The sequence below is a fragment of the Nycticebus coucang genome, chromosome Y (genome assembly GCF_027406575.1).
Source record: "Nycticebus coucang isolate mNycCou1 chromosome Y, mNycCou1.pri, whole genome shotgun sequence".
Classification (NCBI taxonomy): domain Eukaryota; kingdom Metazoa; phylum Chordata; class Mammalia; order Primates; family Lorisidae; genus Nycticebus; species Nycticebus coucang.
In genome coordinates, this window is record NC_069805.1 from 33,872,022 (window position 1) to 33,890,607 (window position 18,586).

Below are 18,586 nucleotides of genomic sequence, written 5' to 3' on the forward strand. Positions count from 1 at the left end.
CTCTCCCCTGGCCTCTGGCATCCACTAATCTTTTTTCATTCTCTATGGATTTGCCATCTCTGGATATTTCATAAAAATGGAATCTATGTCCATCACCCTAGTTTGTGTCTCAGCATCTCTACTAACGGGCAGTGACAGCTTGGGCGAGTCCCTCCCTTACTCTGGGCTCCAGAAACAAGAGGTTGCTAAATCCCCCATCATTTTAAAGAGTGTGATTCTGACTTAGCTCAACCCCAAGGCTCGTTGGTTCTGCATTTTCCACTTTTGTGCAGCTGACACTTCCCTCATGGAGACCGAATTTCTGGATTCTAAGAGGCACATTGTAAATCACCTGGTCCCATGATTTCTTAAAAACAATCGGTGCTCAATAAAGGACTTTTAAATAAAATTCTTACTCCCCTGATGACAGGGGTATCAGTGAGAGCAAAGTTTCCTATGGAGTGTGTACTATATTTGTAAGAATTGCCTTAATTAGCATCATCTTGACTTCGGTGTATCAATTTCATCCTTAGAGTTCACTACATCTGACACTGCCAACTTTGGGCCCAGGGTGACAGCGTTCCTGAAACTTTCCCTGCACTATCAGATGTGAGTAGGACACACCCACAACCACGAAAACATTTTGTGGTGTATTCAAAGAGTTTGATAAATGCTGAGATCAACAATGGCAAGCAAGGGCGTTTCTAGCATGACTTTTCAGAACCTCTAATATGCTGGTTTGCCTTTTATACCCTCCAAAGCATAATCCAAACTGTCTCATCCAACACCCCTTGCCCAGGTGCGATTGCTGACGTGGAGAAAGAATGATACAACTTATCTTTAGCCCTCTGTTTAAACATCTGCCTTTTCAATTTCATTGGCCTGTTCCTTCCTACAATTTGTGCTATTTTGGGACTAGCTGACCACTCACTCAAACCATTAACAAGCTCCATTTTCTTATTTTTCTCTAGATCAGAAATTGGCAAACTGAAGTCCACAAGCAAACCTGAACCATTGCTTGTTTTGTTATTGTCGTCGTCGTTGTTTTATTTATTTATTTATTCATTCACTCATTTATTTTTGGAGACAGTGTCTTACTCTGTCACCCTGGGTAGAGAGCCATGGCATCATAGTTCACAGCAATCTCAAACTCATGGGCTCAGCCTTCTGAGTAGCTGCGACTACAGGTGCCCGCTACAACACCCAGCTACTTTTAGAGACAGGGTCTCGCTCTTGCTCAGGTTGGTCTCCAACTCCTGAGCTCAGGCAATCCACCTGCATCAGCCTCACAGAGTGCTAGGATTACAGGTGTGAGCCACCACATCCAGCCCCATTGCTTGGTTTTGTAAATAAAGTTTTATTGGAAACAGCCATGCCCATTTATTTATGTATTATCTATGACTTCTTTGAAGAGCCTTTATCTAGCACTTTCTCTTAGTGACAAGAGTTAGGCCATAGGGCCCAGAAAGCCTAAAATATTTACCACATTTCTTTAAAGAGTAAGTTTGCTGATCCCTGCTCTCGACTGCCCAAGTTTGTCTTCTGGGAGACTGGACTCCCCCAAGATTGGGACATCCTCCTCTTTCAAATACTCAAAGCCCTTACAATATTCTGGCTAAGATCTACCCTATGATTTGACCTCTTTTATATGTCCTACATGATAAATACAGAAAGTTCAAAAATACAGAGAAGAGTAGTTTTAATAATCCTAAATCCTACCACCTACAGCCAACAGCCACTATTAGCATTCTAATGTCCAGCAACCTAGGCATTTCCAATTAAAATAGGAACTTGGGATCAGAATTTAAATGAAATCAGATCATGTATGCTATGTATAAACTTATTTTTGTCGTTGTTTAATTTCCAACCATGCCATGAACATCTTTCACATCAATAGCCATACACACTGTACAGCGGTTTCTAACACTTTTTTTTTTTTTTGTAGAGACAGAGTTTCACTTTATGGCCCTTGGTAGAGTGCCATGGCATCATACAGCTCACAGCAACCTCCAACTCCTGGGCTTAAGCGATTCTCTTGCCTCAGCCTCCCGAGTAGCTGGGACTACAGGCGCCAGCCACAACGCCTGGTATTTTTTTTTGGTTGCAGTTCAGCCGGGGCCGGGTTTGAACCCGCCACCCTCAGTATATGGGGCAGGCGCCTTACCGACTGAGCCACAGGCGCCGCCTGGTTTCTACCACTTTTATGGTAGTCCATTATATGAATATCTCATTATTAGAAAACCCATCCCTCACTACCAAATCTTTAATGGTTCAACTTTCCAAATGTTGAACATTAAAACCAATACTACAATGAATGCCCACATGCAATTTATTTTCCCAACATAAATTTTGGCTAGAAGTAGGCTATCTGGTTCAAAGGATATGTACCTATTCTAGAACTTTGAACAGATGCAGAATCACATCTTAGGGAAAGACTTCCCATGCTGACTCAATTCAAAGCTTCAGAGCTCAGGGTTTTCAACCTTTCCCCTGGGACATACCCAATAAAAATGTCGAATGAACAATAAACCAGGCCCTGCCCTCACTTAAGAGTTTTACTGGCTCCACTTTATAGAATGATCATTACAAACATAACCAGAAGGTTTCCAAGGACAATTAGAACAACTCAGGGAAAGAAGCGAGACTGGGACCAGCCTAGAGGCTGTGTCCCGCCTGGCGATGGAAGAGAGAGCAGGAAGGAAGACCAGCCCTGGAACTAATGTTCCAAGAGAGCAGAGGAAACTCAGCCCCCAAGGCTCAGTTCAGCATAAAATGCAGCAGCACAATGCTGGACTCAGAAAAATGTGAGCACAACATGCTCTCTCCTTAGGGAGCCTGAGAAGTACATATTACATTTCAGAAAAATAATTAATAATAGTTCCTAGTACAAGTAGATTTCTGAAGGAATTAGCTTATGCTGCCCCAAGGACTATGTCTGATCATGTCACTCTCCAACTATAAAATCATCAATAGCTCCCATTGCCCCTTGCCTTGGGCAAGGTATTCAAAGCCCCCCCTCAAAAAAAAAAAAAAACTAAACAAGTCTATACTTCAGGCCTTGACCTATACTCTCAGATGCTTGAATTGAATGTTCTTTTCACCCTTCTCCTCCTCCATGGAGACCCCTTTACCCACAGCACAATTTCTATTTGCCTGAATCTTACCCATCTTTTTAGAGAAGTTTAAATGAGACCTCTTCTAAAAATCCCAGGCTGATTTCACATGCCAAAGTGACTTCCAACCTTCCTGGGCAATTAACTTGATCAAAATGCCTTGTGTCAGAGCAGAGATAAGCCTGAGGCTCTCTCCCTTGCAAGATTTACATCCATCACCATACCCCACCCATGGCACAGACACCTTCAGTCTGAGATCCCCCTCCCATAACCTACTAGATGCCTGGCACAGGTAAGGCAGAACAGAATATGCTGAGCTCCTCAGAGAGAGGATGCCACCCACCTGGGACACAAGATGGTTTTAGGTAACAGGACGCTCTGATATCCAGGCACTGCAGTAAAATGCCTTGAATGACACTGTGTGAAAGCTGTTTCCTTTCTTTTCTCATGGGAGCCTTCGGAAGTCCCTGAGACAGTTACCGCTTGGTGACACTATAAAATACTTAGCTCTCCACTATCTGCTAATCTCCCAATTTAGCACAGAGAAAACAGCATCAATCTGAGACTGCAGTAACAGTAGATTTAAAATATCACTTTATTTTCATTGTATTTAATTTCTTATTTTTATTTTCTTTTCATTTTATCTTTTTTGAGACAGAGTCTCACTATGTTGCCCTTGGTAGAGTGCCGTGGTGTCAACAGCTCACAGCAACCTTAAACTCTTGGGCTTAAGGAATTCTCTTGCCTCAGCCTCCCAAGTAGCTGGGACTACAGGTGCCCGCCACAACGCCCAGCTATTTTTCGTTGCAGTTGTCATTGTTGTTTAGCTGGCCCAGGCCAGGTTCAAACCCACCAGCCCCGGTGTATGCGGCCGGCGTCCTAAACGGCGCCGAGTCTATTGTTATTTTCTATTTAACACAAGGGATAAGGTTTTCTGTTTACAATAGAGATATTTTTAAAGGTTCCTTTTTAAATAAATTGATTTAACTTTTGAGAAAGGGAAACATTTAAAGATAAAATAATGGCACAGGGCTTAAGAGGACATGTTAAAAGTTCACGCTTTTTTTGTTGTGTAATTTGAACAGGGAAATGACCAGTGAAGAGGGAAGAACATGGTATCAGAATCAACAGTAAAGATGCAGGCAACTTCCTTCCTTTCTAACAAGTCAGAGACTTACTTTTTTCAGCTTCCTTTGCAGCTAGAAGTAGCCATGTGACCCAGTTCTGAGCATAAATATTGTCTATAAGAACATCAGAGGAAATGGGGAAGATATCTAGGGAGGCTTTTGCTTTACAAATAGGAGCAAATGTGGTTTATTGTGCTGCCTCCCCTTCTTCCTGAAATGAGGATGTGATGTCTGGGGCCATGGCAACCACCTTGGGACCAAGAGACCACAAGCCAACACTTTGGGGATTGTGACATGAAAAAGGCCTTGACAACATGAATTATGAACTGCTACCCTCTGTGTTTTTTAATGGAAAAAAATAATCAGCTCAGTGCCCGTAGCACAGTGGTTACAGCACCAGCCACATACACCAAGGCTGGAGGGTTTGAACCTGGCCCTGGCCAGCTAAGCAACATGACAGCTGCAACAGAAAAATAGCCAGGCACTGTGGCAGGCACCTGTAGTTCCAGCTACTTGGGAGACTGAGACAAGAGAATCATTTAAGCCCAAGAGTTTGAGGTTGCTGTGAGCTGTGATGCCATGGCACTCAACCTAGGGTGACATAGTGAGACTCTGTCTCAAATAAAAAAATAAAAATAATAAAAACATACTTGTTTAAGCCATACTTCCTAAAAGACACGGAGTTTTTCACAAATTGATTAAGTGGATACCATGTCTTCTGAGTGAACATGGTGGCTGTGTGGTGCCTCTGAGGAGCCAAGTCATCTCTCAAAGCTCAGTTTATGAGCAAGTTCTATGACACCTACTCAGAGGTGTGTGAGGATTAAAGGAGAAAGTACGTGGAAAACATCTGCCAGCAGACTTGGCACATAGTAGGTTTCTGTGAACACATGATAAATGAATGCGTGAGTAACGGAATATAAAGACTCCAAGTGGTATTTGTGCATTGGGGGGATTTTACAACAGGCAAGAGGATTGTCTGAATTTTTAAGAAGAAAAGGACTAGCCCTCTAATGAAAAAAAATCAAGAGAAATGGTTACTCAGAGGAGTCTACCTTTATGCACCCCAGTTTCACAGCTAGAGAGAGGGGAAGGAACGGCAACAGGGTTAAGTGGATATTGTTTACAAGTCTGGCTTTTGATCCATGCCACCCTGTCACCTCACAGGTCTTAATTAAAAAGAAGGGAAGGGAGTACCAAGAAATGTCAACACCAAGAGTATCCTCCTATGCCAGGGTGTAAGAAAAGGCTCCGAGGGTGGCTGAGACAGAACCCACGTCCCAGCGATGTGAACAGCCCCAGGTCCGTCTCCGCACAGCATCCACCCCATCCCACCCATCCTTCCCATTTCTTTGCTCTCCATGCCAATAACCCCAGAGTAAATGGCTTACAGGTCTTCTCCTGGTTTTTCAAGGAGGAGAACTGTGCTTCCCACACCCTTCAGGCGACCAGATGGCTCCTCCTCCCCCTGTGACATGCAGGGCTCCCCAGCCCCCTATAAACCTCTCAGGGCCTGGCACTGCCAGCCTCAGCGCATGACAATAGGCCCACTCTTGGCACAGAACTTGGGCCTTCACGCAGCTAAAGAAACAACCTGCCTTGGCAGAGAGGGAGCTCAGTGAACTGTTCCCATTCATTGGATTGCTTTGTCCTTCTATCTGTAAGTGCTGGGCCCTCAGAATGCCTGGTGTAAGTACCATCCTCACATCACCAACACAACTGAGCACCAATGTTTGTCATGACAGCACATGAAGTGAACTTCCCCATCTAACCACCCTCTGAGGTGAGTCTCACATTTAGGTCCCTTTGATGGATGAAGACAACCAGGGAGGTTTAGTAACTGGCCCATGTAGGGCTGGAGCCAGGATTTGAATTCAGGTGGCACCGCTCTGGATCCCACAATGTTCATCCTCAAAGCGTCACCAGTTGCTGTATAAGCTACCCAAGTACTGGGCAATGTGCCAAGGGCACTACGTGCACGAAGTGTGTTCATAACTTCAATGCCCCTCCTGGGGTTGACAGTACTCTTCAGCCCATTTTATGGGTAGATAAACCAAGGTTTAGAAAGGCACCATGGTTAACAGTGGTCAACCACTGGGTAAGTTGCAGACTTTCTAACATCAGAGTGGCATGAGACCCACTGAGCTCAGGGCAGGTATTCTGGCAAATTTGGGGTCAAAATATCCTCATGACTGAGACTCAGGGGAAAAAGAACTAGTAGTCGACAGAAAAATGCCCCCAGAGGTCCAGGTCCTAATCCCAAAACCCGTGAATATATTACCTTATATAGCAAAAGGGGCTTTGCAGAGGTGATTAAATTAAGTCTCATGAAATGGGAAGATTATCCTAGATTACCCAGCCCCGATGTCACTTCAAGGGCTGTTATAAGAGAAAGGCAGGAGGCTCAGGGTCACAAAGAGAAAATGTATGACAGAAACAAGAGATCAGATGAATCTGATCTCAAGCAGAAGAATGTGGCAGCCCCCACACACTGGAAAAGGAAAGGAAATGGGTAGAACTTAGAGTAGTGTTTTTCAACGTTTTTTATCTCATGGCACGCTTGAATCTATAGTTAAACTTCTGTGATACACTTAAATTACGTTGATTAAAAGAAAAAAGAGTAAAACAAAAAATATACTTACTGTGCTTGGAACTTCTTTCGAAAATAATTAATGATCTTTAAAATTTTTCATGGCACACCGGTTGAAAATCCCTGCCCTAGAGCCTCAAAAAGAATGTGGAGGATGTTCTGACCTCCAGAACCATAAAGTTCTGGAGAGAAGAGGAAGGCTTCCTGAAGGAGGCAGCAGCATTGAGCCACATGGCTGCCTGAATACCCCCAAAGCACAGACCCCTGTAAGGTTCTTAGCCTGGGCTGCCCCACCCTTAAGGGCCCACCAGAGACCTAATTCTCCATTTAGTCATTTAACAGAATCAAATTCTGTGAGGTGGGTCCTGGTACTATACTTTCCACAGAGCTACTAATATTAAAATGCCAGCTAATTAAAATTATATAAATTTTTGAGTGCAGTGTCTTAGTTGCCCAAGCTTCATTGTTGGTGCTGCCCTCCCTTGTGAAAATCATTCTGGGAAAATCCCAGGCCAGCTCTGATTTGTGCTTCTGTGCTGGTGCAACGGATAGAGCCCAGGCCAGGTCCAAGAGACCTGGACTCTGTCATTTGACAGAAGCTTCAGATTTACCCATCTGTAGAATGGGTTATGTAAAGCAGGTGGGTTCTAAGTTCCTTCCAGCTCTGATACTCTGTGAGCAGAGGAACTTGGCATGTCCAGGTTTGATTTACACAGACCTGTCCCTGCCCTGCCCTTTGACCAGAGTTCACCCCTAACCCACATCTCCATCTCCATTAGCACCTATGGAAGTGTCTCTAAACCTTGTCTCCCAAGCACATAGGCAGAGCTGGTGCTGCCTCTGATTCTAGTAAAGAGACAGAACACAGCAGGGGTTAAAAGCAAGGCTTCCCATGTCCAGTAAACTCCTGTGAATCCTTCCTCCAGTACTCGCTAGCCAGGGGACCTCGGGCTAATTACTTCTCTATTTCCCTCTTTCTTTTCTCATCTGGAAGGTGAGTGAAGCTGATAGTAGAAGAGAACCAATGAGGTAATACATATAAATGGCTAAGCACAGTGTCCATCAACTAATAAACCCCTTCATATATATTAGATGTTATTATTATTACCTTCCCCTACATTTGCACAATGGCAACAGTGTGCTGTGTTATATGCATCAATTCCAAGTCATGTTTGAAATGTGTACAGAATAACCCCTGCCTGGTGGGCTTTACAAGTCCCGGTCCCTGATAAGCATCATTACAGAAAGGAAGGGAATAGGCTTTGGGAGTAGACAAAGGTGTATTCAGATCCTGGCTCTCCCAGTCCTAGCTCTGAATGTCATTCTTCTCAACAGCACTTTCCTCATTGGTCAAATTTGGATTTTTTTTTTAATTTCAGATTAATATGAAGGTACAAACGATTAGGTTACAGTGTTTGCGTTGTTAGGTAAGGTCCCTGTTATAGTTGTGTCCTGCCCCCAGGAGTTGTGTCATACACCTTACATTGTGCCCACTGGGGGGAGCTCACTGGTCTCCCTCCCCCTCCCTTCTTCCCCTTCCCTTCCTTTCTCCCCCAGCTTGAATTGAGGTTTTCTCATGTGTGGGCATGTATTAGTTCATCCACTGTCTTCATATCAGTATTTGATTACACTGGATTCTTGCTCCTCCATTCTTGTTATACTTTACTAAGAAGAATGTATTTCCATTCCATCCAGGTTAATACAAAAGCTGTAAAGTCCCCATCTTCTTTTATGGCTAAATAGTATTCCATGGTATACATATACCACAGTTTGTTAACCCATTCACAGTCAAATTGGGATCTTAACAGCACCTACGGCAGAGTGAATAGACTGTCAGAGCTCCACACACGTGTGCCACTTTCCTCTGCTGCCTTTGCCCCAGCACCCTTCAGGCACACCTCTACAATGTCTTTTCCCGTTCAGTTCTGCTATAAATAGTCTAGAAATAAAATCTCCAGTGTACCTCGCTTAAAATCCAGCAGGAACCAGCGATAGCAGAAGTAAAAGTGAGTGTAGTCCCCATTCTGATGCATCAGCTCAAATAGCTCTGAGTCCAGGATCTGTTGGAAGAAGGAAAGGGCAGCATCAGCCTCCTGAGAAAAAAAGTTGGAGCAGAGGGGATGGTTGAATAATAGTGGCACATCTGCACAACATATACCAGTGGGGTTAAAAACATGGGCAAAAGATCTAAGCAGACATTTCTCCAAAAAAGATTTATAAATGGCTAACAAGCACACCAAAGATGCTTAACATCATCAGTCATTAAGGAAATACAAATCAAAACCACAACAATATACCCACTTCATACTCATAAGCATGGTTAAAATCAAAATGATAGACAGTAACAGGTGTTGGCAAGGATTCAGAGAAACTGGAACCTCTTGCCCTGCTCCTGGGAATGCAAAATGGTGCACCTGCTGTGGAAAGCAGTCTGGCAGCTCCTCAGAAAGTTAAACATGAAATTTCCATGTCACTCAACTCCTAGGTATAACCCCAAGAGAAATAAAACATAGATTCACATAAAATTTGTACATGAATAAATGTGGGTAGCAGCATCATTTGTAATAGCCAAAAACGGAAGCAATTTGAATGTCCATCGACAGATGAATGGATACACAAGAAGTGGTATATTCATATGATTTAATTCAATATGACCTGGTAATAAAAAGGAAAGAAATTCTAATATATGGAACAATGTGGATGAACCTTGAAAACATTACACTAAGTGAAAGAAGCCAGTCACAAAAGGCCATATATTATATGGTTCCATTTACATGAAATGTTTAGAAAAGCTAAATCTGTATAAAGACAGAAAGTAGACAGTGGCTTCCAGGGTTTGAGGAGAGAGAGGAAGCGGGGAGTGACTGCTCATGGGTAAAGAGCTTCCTTGGTGGGTAATGAAGATGTTCTGAAATTGGTGATGTGTGCACAACTCTATGCATATACTAAAAACCACCGAACTGTACACTTTTCAAGGATGAATCGTATGATATCTGACTTATATTGCAAAAGAATTATTATTTTAAAAAAGGTGGTGGAAGAATGTCTCCAGCTAACAGATATGCTGTTAAGTGAAAAGATAAAAACAGCAGGTTCAAAATAGTATGCACAAAAATAAGGGGAAAATATGTGGAGTTATGATTCTAATTATGGAAAAAATAGCCGTATAAAATGGCAAAATATATAATAGAACAGGTAATTCATCAGAATAGTAGTCCAAATAAACAAAAAAAAAAGAAAAAAGAAAAGATATTCAGTTCCACTGTTAATCAAGAAAAACGCAAATAAAATCCCAACAGGATGTTCTAATCACACCCAAGATACTGGTGAAAATTAAGATGTGTGACAATATCAAGTGATGATGGATTGTGTCAAAAAACCCTTCCAACACTGCTCTTGAGCACAGAAACTGGTACAGTCACTTTGGAGGCTGAGCGAGCTTGTGTCTGCTGAAGATGCACATGCTCTCTCTGACCAGCAGTTCCACTCCAGGGACCTGCCCTCTTGCAACACTCTTGCATGTATTCACAGAGAAATGCACACAAGAATTTCAGTACAGCACTGACCAAAAACAAAACCCCAAAATTCCCCAAAGCAAAAACAAAACAAAACAAAATGAAAACAACCTAAATGATCACCAACAGGATAGTGGATTCAAATAAAATGTGATATAAAGTGTTACACTCTTGAAGTGCATGACTGTACTTCCAGGAATTAATTGCACTGTTGGGCGTGAGCATCGCAAACCTGTTACTGAGTATAAAAACAAGCTGCAGAAGAATTTATACCATTTACAACTATTTATGTAAGTAGGGGAACTTGAGAAACAATATGTAGTATTAGATGTTATTTAGGATTATATGTGTATGCTTTAAAGAATTTAAAAAAATGCATTTTAGTGATAAATGTCACATACTAGAAAGTGCTTACCCCTAAGACGACAAAAGTAGGGGAATGCCTACATGAAGGCTAAGAAATAAATCTGTAGTTAACGTTCTATTTCTTGGGCAGGTGCAGGTGGAAACGTGGGTATTCATTATATTACTCTTTCTACTTTTCTCAGGTCAAAAGGATTTAGTAACTTTTTTTTTAACTCTACCAAGGAAGCTTTCAGAGCTAATGTGATTAAGGATGTAGCTCCACTGCTTGTTCGTAGATCATTACGGGTCCCTATTATTTACTTGGGTTAATACATTTCCATTCCTTCTGCTCACAGGGGTGAATGTCTCAATTCATCTGGGAGCAGATACACTATAGATGTTAAAGAGCTAGCATTTATTATAGCACTTCTCAAACTTCAGCTTGCATCGAAATCACCTCTGGAGCGTCAAATGGCATGGATTCCTTGGCCCAACTCTCAGAAATTCTAATTCAGTGGGAGACCTTGCCTAGTAATTTGAATTTCTAAAAGTTCTGAGGTGAGGCTGATAATGCTGCTTATGGACTAGACTCTGAGAGGCATTGCCAGACATCGGGCTAAGCTCTATAAATGCATTAGTTTGTTTCATTTCCCTTGTAAGTGTAAAAATTTATTGGGAATCACATAAATAAGAAAATAAGCCACTTTTACAGATGAGAACACTGAGGCTCAGGGAGATAAAAGCCTATGAGGCTGGACAGCTAGTGAGCAGCAGAAATAGGACTCAAACCTATTGAGTTAGCTCCAAATTGCTCACTCTTAAGCCACTAAGATACATTTACTGTTTCTCCAAAAAGTCCAAACAGGGCTAGAGACTGGCTCATACCTGGATCAGTGACCTCATGTTTGCAAAGTGTGTGTCCATGGCGCCTCCATGGGGTAAGTTCTGGTTCATCCTCTTCATGAGCTCTGTGAAGCAGCTGAAGGCGAGGGCTTCTGAGGAAGCAGCACAGGACAATCAGCTGTATCATTGCCCAGGGGACAGGGGTTCCCAAAGTGATGGTCTAAGGCCCAGAGCTGGTTCAAAGTCCACAGCCAAATACATAACTTATGGACAATGCAGAACCAAGAGTATTCCATTTCAAGGGATGCTTTCTAATCTTAAATTCATTACATATTTCTCACCTTGCAGGTTTTGAAACATCTTCTTTTAGGAAATGATGGCTAACAGCAGATGCTCTTGTTAAGAAGATCCTTATTTGCTACAATAAAAAACTGATAATGTTTTGTTGGTCCCAAACTTCCCCCCCCTCCCCTTTTGCCATTCTATTGGTTCCTGAAATTCTCAAGTCTGGGAACCATTGTACTTGCACAGCAATTGTCAATACTGGAAGAACTTTTATAGATGATAAGCAAAGAAAAGGCCAGATAACTTTGTGAAATGCTTAGAATATCTGCTGCGTCAGGAATCACTACATGTATCTAGTAAGTAAAGGTGCTGACAAGTCCTGCAATTTGTTTTGTTTAACTCAGTGTTTCAAAAACTTTTTGAAAATGGTATTTTATTTTCTCTTAGCAATTGATAACTTTGGAGAAAGCTACACTAGTCTGAAGGGTTCTCAAAGTAGGATGTCATTTATTTTTTCAAAGACATTTTTTAGAATAGTTTAAATCTATAAATAATTGAGAAGATAGTAGAGTTCTCACATACTTCACATCAGTTTCCTCTATTATTAACATCTTAATATTAGCACGACACCTTTGTTACACTTAATAAACCAATGTTGATGCCCTTATTAACTAAAGTATATATTCGGATTTCCTTAGTTTTTACTGAATGTGCTTTTTCTGTTCCAAGATCCCACCCAAGATAGCACATATGTCTCCTCTTGGCTGTGGCAGTTTTTTAGGCTTTTCTTGTTTTTGATGACCTTGACAGCTTGTGGGAGTACCAATCAGGTATTTCTGTGGGATCTTCCACCATGAGTAATGGAATTTGCCTAATGTTTCTCTCACAATAAGAAAGGTTATGGGTTATTGGACAGCAGACCATGGAGGTAAAGTGCCATTTTAATTGTATCATATCAAAGGCATATACTATCAATGCAATTTAAGATTGATGTTGACCTTGTTCACCTGGCTGAGATAGTGTTTGTCAGGTTTTAGAGCTTTAATGTTTCTCCCTCACCCATATGTCCCACCATTCCCACCATATTGGACTTTTTGAAGGAAATCACCATGTGCAGCCTGTGGCTGAAGAGTGGGGTTGTACTCCCATTTTTGAATAGTCTTAGTAGTTTTAATACATTCACAATGTTGTGTGAATTCACCACTATCTAGTTCCAGAACATTTCTTCACTCCACAAGGAAACCCTGTACCCACGAAGCAGCCACTCCCCATTTCCCTCTCCACCCAGTCCCTGGAGAGGTGTGTAGCACTAGTCTACCTTCTGTCTCTGGCTTTGCCTTTTCTGGACATTTCATATAAATGGAGTCATACAAATCACTATCTATCAGTGGAACAGAAATCACAGTCCAGAAATAAGCCCTTTCGCTGATGGTGAATTGATTTTGACAATGATGCCAAGACACAGTTCAACTTGATTTGCATATTCCTACTGATTAATGATGTTGACTAGCTTTAATGTGCTTGTTGGACTTTTTCTATATCTTTGATTCTATTGAGAAATGTCTATTAAAATCCTTTATCCATTTTAAATTATCTTTTTTATTATTGAATTATAAGAGTTCTTTGTATATTTTGGATAGAAGTCCCTTATCATCACATATTTGACCTGCAATTTTTTTTTCCATTCTTTAGATTCTCTTTGTTTTCTTGATGGTTTCCTATGGAATACAAAATTTTTCATTTTGATGAAGTCCAATTTGCCTATTCTTTCTTTTGTCATTTATGCTTTTGATGTCACATCTAAGAAACCAATGTCACAAAGAATTCTCTGTGTTTTCTTCTAAGAGTTTTACAATTTTAGTTCTTGTATTTAGATCTATGATCCATTTAGAATTAGTTTTTTGTCCATAGTGTGAGGTAAGGGTTCAACTTCAATCTTTTGCATAAAGATATCCAGTTGTTTCAGTACCGTATGTTGAAAAGACTATTTTTTCCTCATTGAGTTGTATTTCTGTATCAATTTTAGGGGTAGCTTGTCAATTTTTGCAAAAAAGGCAGTAAATTTTTGATAGAGATTGTACTGAATCTACAGATCAATTTGGAAAGCATTGCTACCTTAACAATACTAAGTCTTCAAGTCCATGAATATGAGATGTCTTTCCATTTATTTAGGTTTCTAAAATTTTCTTTTATCAATGTCTTGTAGTTTTCGATGTACAAACACTACAGTTTTGTTAAATTTATTCATAAATATTTTTTCTTTTAGATGCTACTGCAAATGGAATTGTTTCCCTAATTTCATTCTGGGATTGTTCAGGCATATAGAAGTACAATAGGCTTTTATTTATTGACCGTGTATTGTATCCTGCAACCTTGCTAAACTTATGAGTTCTATCTTTTCTTTTATTCCTTAGGATTTTCTATATTCAAAATCGTGTCATACATGAATAGAGATTTAACTTCTTTTCCAATCTGGATGGCTTACATTTCTTTTTCTTCCTTAATTGCCCTGTAAAACTTGTAGTGGCAAATTAGATATCCCGTCTTGTTCCTGACCTCAGGGGGAACGTGCTCAAATCTTTCCTTATTTAATATGATGCTATTTGTGGGTTTTCTGAGGTACTCTTTATCATGTTGAGTAAGGTGAGTAAGTTCCCTTCCATTCCTAATTTGTTGAGTGTTTGTTTTTTGTTTTTTTTTTGGTGGTGGTGGGGAAGGGTTGCCACTTTGTTGCCCTGGGTTGAGTGCCTTAGTGTCACAGCTCACAGCAACCTCAAACTCTCGGGCTCAAGCAATTCTCATGCCTTAGCCTCCCTAGGAGCTGGGACTACAGGTGCTCACCACATGCCCAGCTATTTTTCTTTTCTTTTTTTTTTAGAGACGAGGTCTCGCACTGGCTCAGGCTGGTCTTGAACCTGTGAGCTCAGGAAATCCACTCCTCTTGGCCTCCCAGAGTGCTGGATTACAGGCGTGAGTCATTGAGCCCGGCCCTGTTGTGTTTTTTTTTTTAATCATAAAAAGGTACTGGATGTTGTTATGTTTTTCTATGTCAATTGAGATACTTGTGTGTTCTTTGCCTTTTAATCTGTTAATGTGTGAATTACAATGATTTAGTTTTGTATGTCGAATCTCTCTTGCATTCCTGGAATAAACCACACTTTGTTTTTGTTTACAGTCCATTTTGTATCTTGTTGGAATAAGTCCGTTGATACTTTGATGAGGATTTTTGCATTTATATTCTTAAATAATATTGGTATGTAGTTATCTTATAATGTCTTTGTCTGGTACTGGGTGTCAGGGTACCAGTGAGGTACCCAGTACTCATATGAGGACTGGCCTCAAAATGAGTTGGGAAGTGTTCCTTCCTTCTGTATTTTTTAAAAAGAGCTTCTACATAATTGGTGGTAATTCTTTGAATGTTTGGTAAACTACCCAGTAAAGCCATCTGGGCCTTACTGGCTTTTTTTTTTTTTAAATTCATATTCATGTACATACAATCAGTGGCTAGCAAAAGCCTGGATATGTGTTAAGTATTGGGCATCAAGGGACACAAGGAATTTTACTTCACTAGAATCTTGATGTATTCTCCAGACAGGTCTTCTGAGCACCTGTCCTGACCCATTCCATGGAGTCACAAAGTGAGTTTAACCTCCCTGCCCTGTGGTGGGAAGGAAACTGTACCCCCCAGTCCTGGGGCAGGGAAGACACACTCACCATCATCCAGAATGACCAGCAGTGGAGCCAGAAGGTCACACATGCCCTGGACATAGCCGATCTCAATGTGCTGCCAGACGTAGCTATGAGAGATGTGAGGGGCCAGTGATGGCATGCACAACCCACCTCTGCAGGCCCCTCCGCCCCTCCCCCCTGCACGACCCACCTCTGCAGGCCCCTCCGCCCCTCCCCCTGCACAACCCACCTCTGCAGGCCCCTCCGCCCCTCCCCCCTGCACGACCCACCTCTGCAGGCCCCTCCGCCCCTCCCCCCTGCACAACCTGCCTCTGCAGGCCCCTCCGCCCCTGTTTGGTCTCCCATCCTTCACTTGGACCACTCCCTCAGCATCCTGACTACCCGTCCTACTCTCTTCAAGCATCCTATGAGCAGCCATCAGAATGACCTCCCTGAAGTCCAGCTCCAGGAGGCTTCTATATGTTCAAAAACCTTCACAAGGTCCCCACTGTCTGATGGGATGATGTAAAAACTCCTTTGCTGGGGGTATAAAGCATTTATAACCTGTTCTCAATTCATGTTTACAGCTTACATATTACTTCTTAGTTTCTCTTCCCCTCCAGCCACACTTCCCCTTGCACAAATAAACCACATTTATACCTCGGTGCCTTTGCCCTAGCAGTTTCCTCTATCTGGAATCTTGGTCTACCCTTTATTAATATAACAATAATTTATATTTACTGAGCATTTTCTGTATACTCAGCCCACTATGCATGCATTGCACCATTTACTTTTCAAAATAATCACACAAAACAGTTACCATCAGCATCCCATTTTGTAGCCATACAATCAATTAGTTACTACTAAATTGTCTGTAGTCATTAATTCTGGGCGAGTGGCATTGACTACTGAAGATGAAGAGAAGTTTCTCTTTATATCTTATAAGGCTCTAATCTCCTTAACTTACTTGAATTTTTTAATAAGCAGGGGTTACTTTTGTATTTTTTTTTTAGGCAAGAGTGATACAAAGTTTATTGAGGAAGAGAAAGATAAGTTTACAGAGTAAGAAAGTTGACAAAGCAGGATGTGTTTGCCATAGAAAGCCAATGAGCCTCCATTGACAGGGCAAATATGCAAAGAGGCCAACGTCCGTATTTTAATAAATGCCAGTAGTTATTTTTTAATGAATAGTACTTAAGCCCTAGATCTTGACTTAAAGAAAAAAAGAAAAAGAAGGCAGATTGTAGATACAGAGAGATGTGGCTGTGAGCTACCCACAGCCCAGAGTGCTCTGAGTAATGTAGTTCCTCTCTGAGCCTCCACATCCCCACTTATAAAAGGGGATAGGTTGAGGGTTAGTTGAGGACTGATTAAGCAATGATCAAAAAAGGCTCAGAACAGTGGTATACAGTAGGTGCTTAATAAATGCTCGGTGTTGTTGTTGTTATTATTATTTGTCAGTGTGGGTTGAAATTAGATTCCAGGTGGGAATGAAGTCAGCTTCAGAGACCGAAATAAATTCTCCCTGGGCCTGCAAAAGTCCTGATCTTGTCCAAACCCTCTCCCTTCCCGGGTCCTTCCCCTCACCCCCACCACCTGCACATGATGTTGCGCAGCTTCTCCAAGTTGGCAGGGGTGAAGTACCAGTAGTTGCGGTCACACCTCTGCACATCCTTCTCGATGCGATGCAGATTCACTGTATATAGGTCCAGCAGCTCCGGCTATAAGGCCCCAAGAGGGGAAGAAATGAAAAATTACACCCAACTCCTCACTAGGAGACAAAGAGCATCTCCCCTCCTCCTAATCCTCTCCTGGACCGCTTGGGTGTTTGATTTCATTTGTTTTTATTTTTTTTTTATTCCAATAAATTTAGGCAGTACAAATGGCTTTTGTTACATGGATGAACTGTATGGTGAGAAGTCTGGGCTTTCAGTGTATCCATCACATGAATAGTTTGTTTTGAGGGCAAGTGTCTTTTATTCTATAGGATAGAATTCTTTCTCAAAGAGTCGCAACTACAGGGAGTGCACTGCTCTCTGCTAGAAACTGGATAAGGAGAATGGACGAATGCACTCTGGGCTTAATTTTGAAATTGTTCAATGGTATGACAAGGAAATGGCAACATTTAAGGATCAAAACCTAATCCAGAAAGGTGAGATAACACCAAAATTGGCTTACTCCCTGAGGGAAGATGCCAAATTGGAAAATATAAGCTTAGATTTAATTACTTTGTGTTCCCCAAACCTTCTGAGGTGCGGAATCTAATAAAAGACCTTCCTGAAGAAAGGTAGAACCCCAAAGAATCACACCTTCAGTAAGGGATGATTAGAAAAACTATTAATACTAATGTCTCAGAGTCTCAAAACAATGCCTTGATGCCCTGGACATATGTATAAATTAAGTGTAAATGATCTCCCTAGATGATTAAGAGCCACAAGTCAGGTTTACAACTCATGCAGATTTATAACCCACATTTCCACAACCTGGATGGTATGAAAGATCAGAGAATTTAGTTCAAAGTCATCTCTCACTTGTATTCTTCTGGTACCAGGAAGAAAACCCTCTTTTGAGGAATCTGCTTCACACCTAGGCTTTAAATAGTGCAACAGACAGAACTCCAAGAAATACAAACTTGTGCTCAAAAATCAGAAAACACCCCCAGAGAAAGAAAGGCATCATAAATAACAGCATAAATACCAGACAGCAGAATGAGACTCCTGCTTAGTTTTTGCTGTATTTAAAGCAAAATACATAAATATGTTTGCTCTATTTAAAGAAATAAAAGAGGTTAAAAACAAGAGGAATAGACTATAAAAATAAGTAGATTGTTTTAAAGCACAACTGCAGAAAAGCCAAATAAAACTTTAAAAAGGCTTATTAAATGCTAATTAGAGAAAGGTGACAGAAAATTAGACACTCTGAAGAGAGAATTAGTGAATTAAAAGGAGATCTGAAGAAAATATCCAGAATTCAGCACAGAAAGTCAAAGAAATGATAAAATGAAAGAGAAGTGGTATCCATAGAGGACAGGGTGAGAAGATGTAACAAACGTTTAACCAGAGCTACAGCTGGAGGGAGAAAATGGGGAAGTAGCAACAGCTGAGTAAATAATAGATGAGA

At 41.3% G+C, this 18,586-nt stretch overlaps 1 protein-coding gene across 1 annotated transcript in view; it reads right to left on the bottom strand.

Annotated features, from left to right (window-relative positions):
* Window positions 1-7,550: 7,550 nt before the first annotated feature.
* Window positions 7,551-18,586, bottom strand: part of LOC128579068 (small G protein signaling modulator 1-like) — a 43,707-nt gene continuing 32,671 nt past the window's right edge. The window contains exons 10-14 of the mRNA XM_053581350.1: window positions 17,063-17,187; window positions 15,512-15,594; window positions 11,555-11,664; window positions 8,773-8,902; window positions 7,551-7,813 (exon numbers count right to left, since the gene is read on the bottom strand). Coding sequence (XP_053437325.1) covers window positions 7,773-7,813; window positions 8,773-8,902; window positions 11,555-11,664; window positions 15,512-15,594; window positions 17,063-17,187 — 489 coding nt within the window. The 3' untranslated portion in view covers window positions 7,551-7,772. The remainder of the gene's footprint in view (window positions 7,814-8,772; window positions 8,903-11,554; window positions 11,665-15,511; window positions 15,595-17,062; window positions 17,188-18,586) is intronic.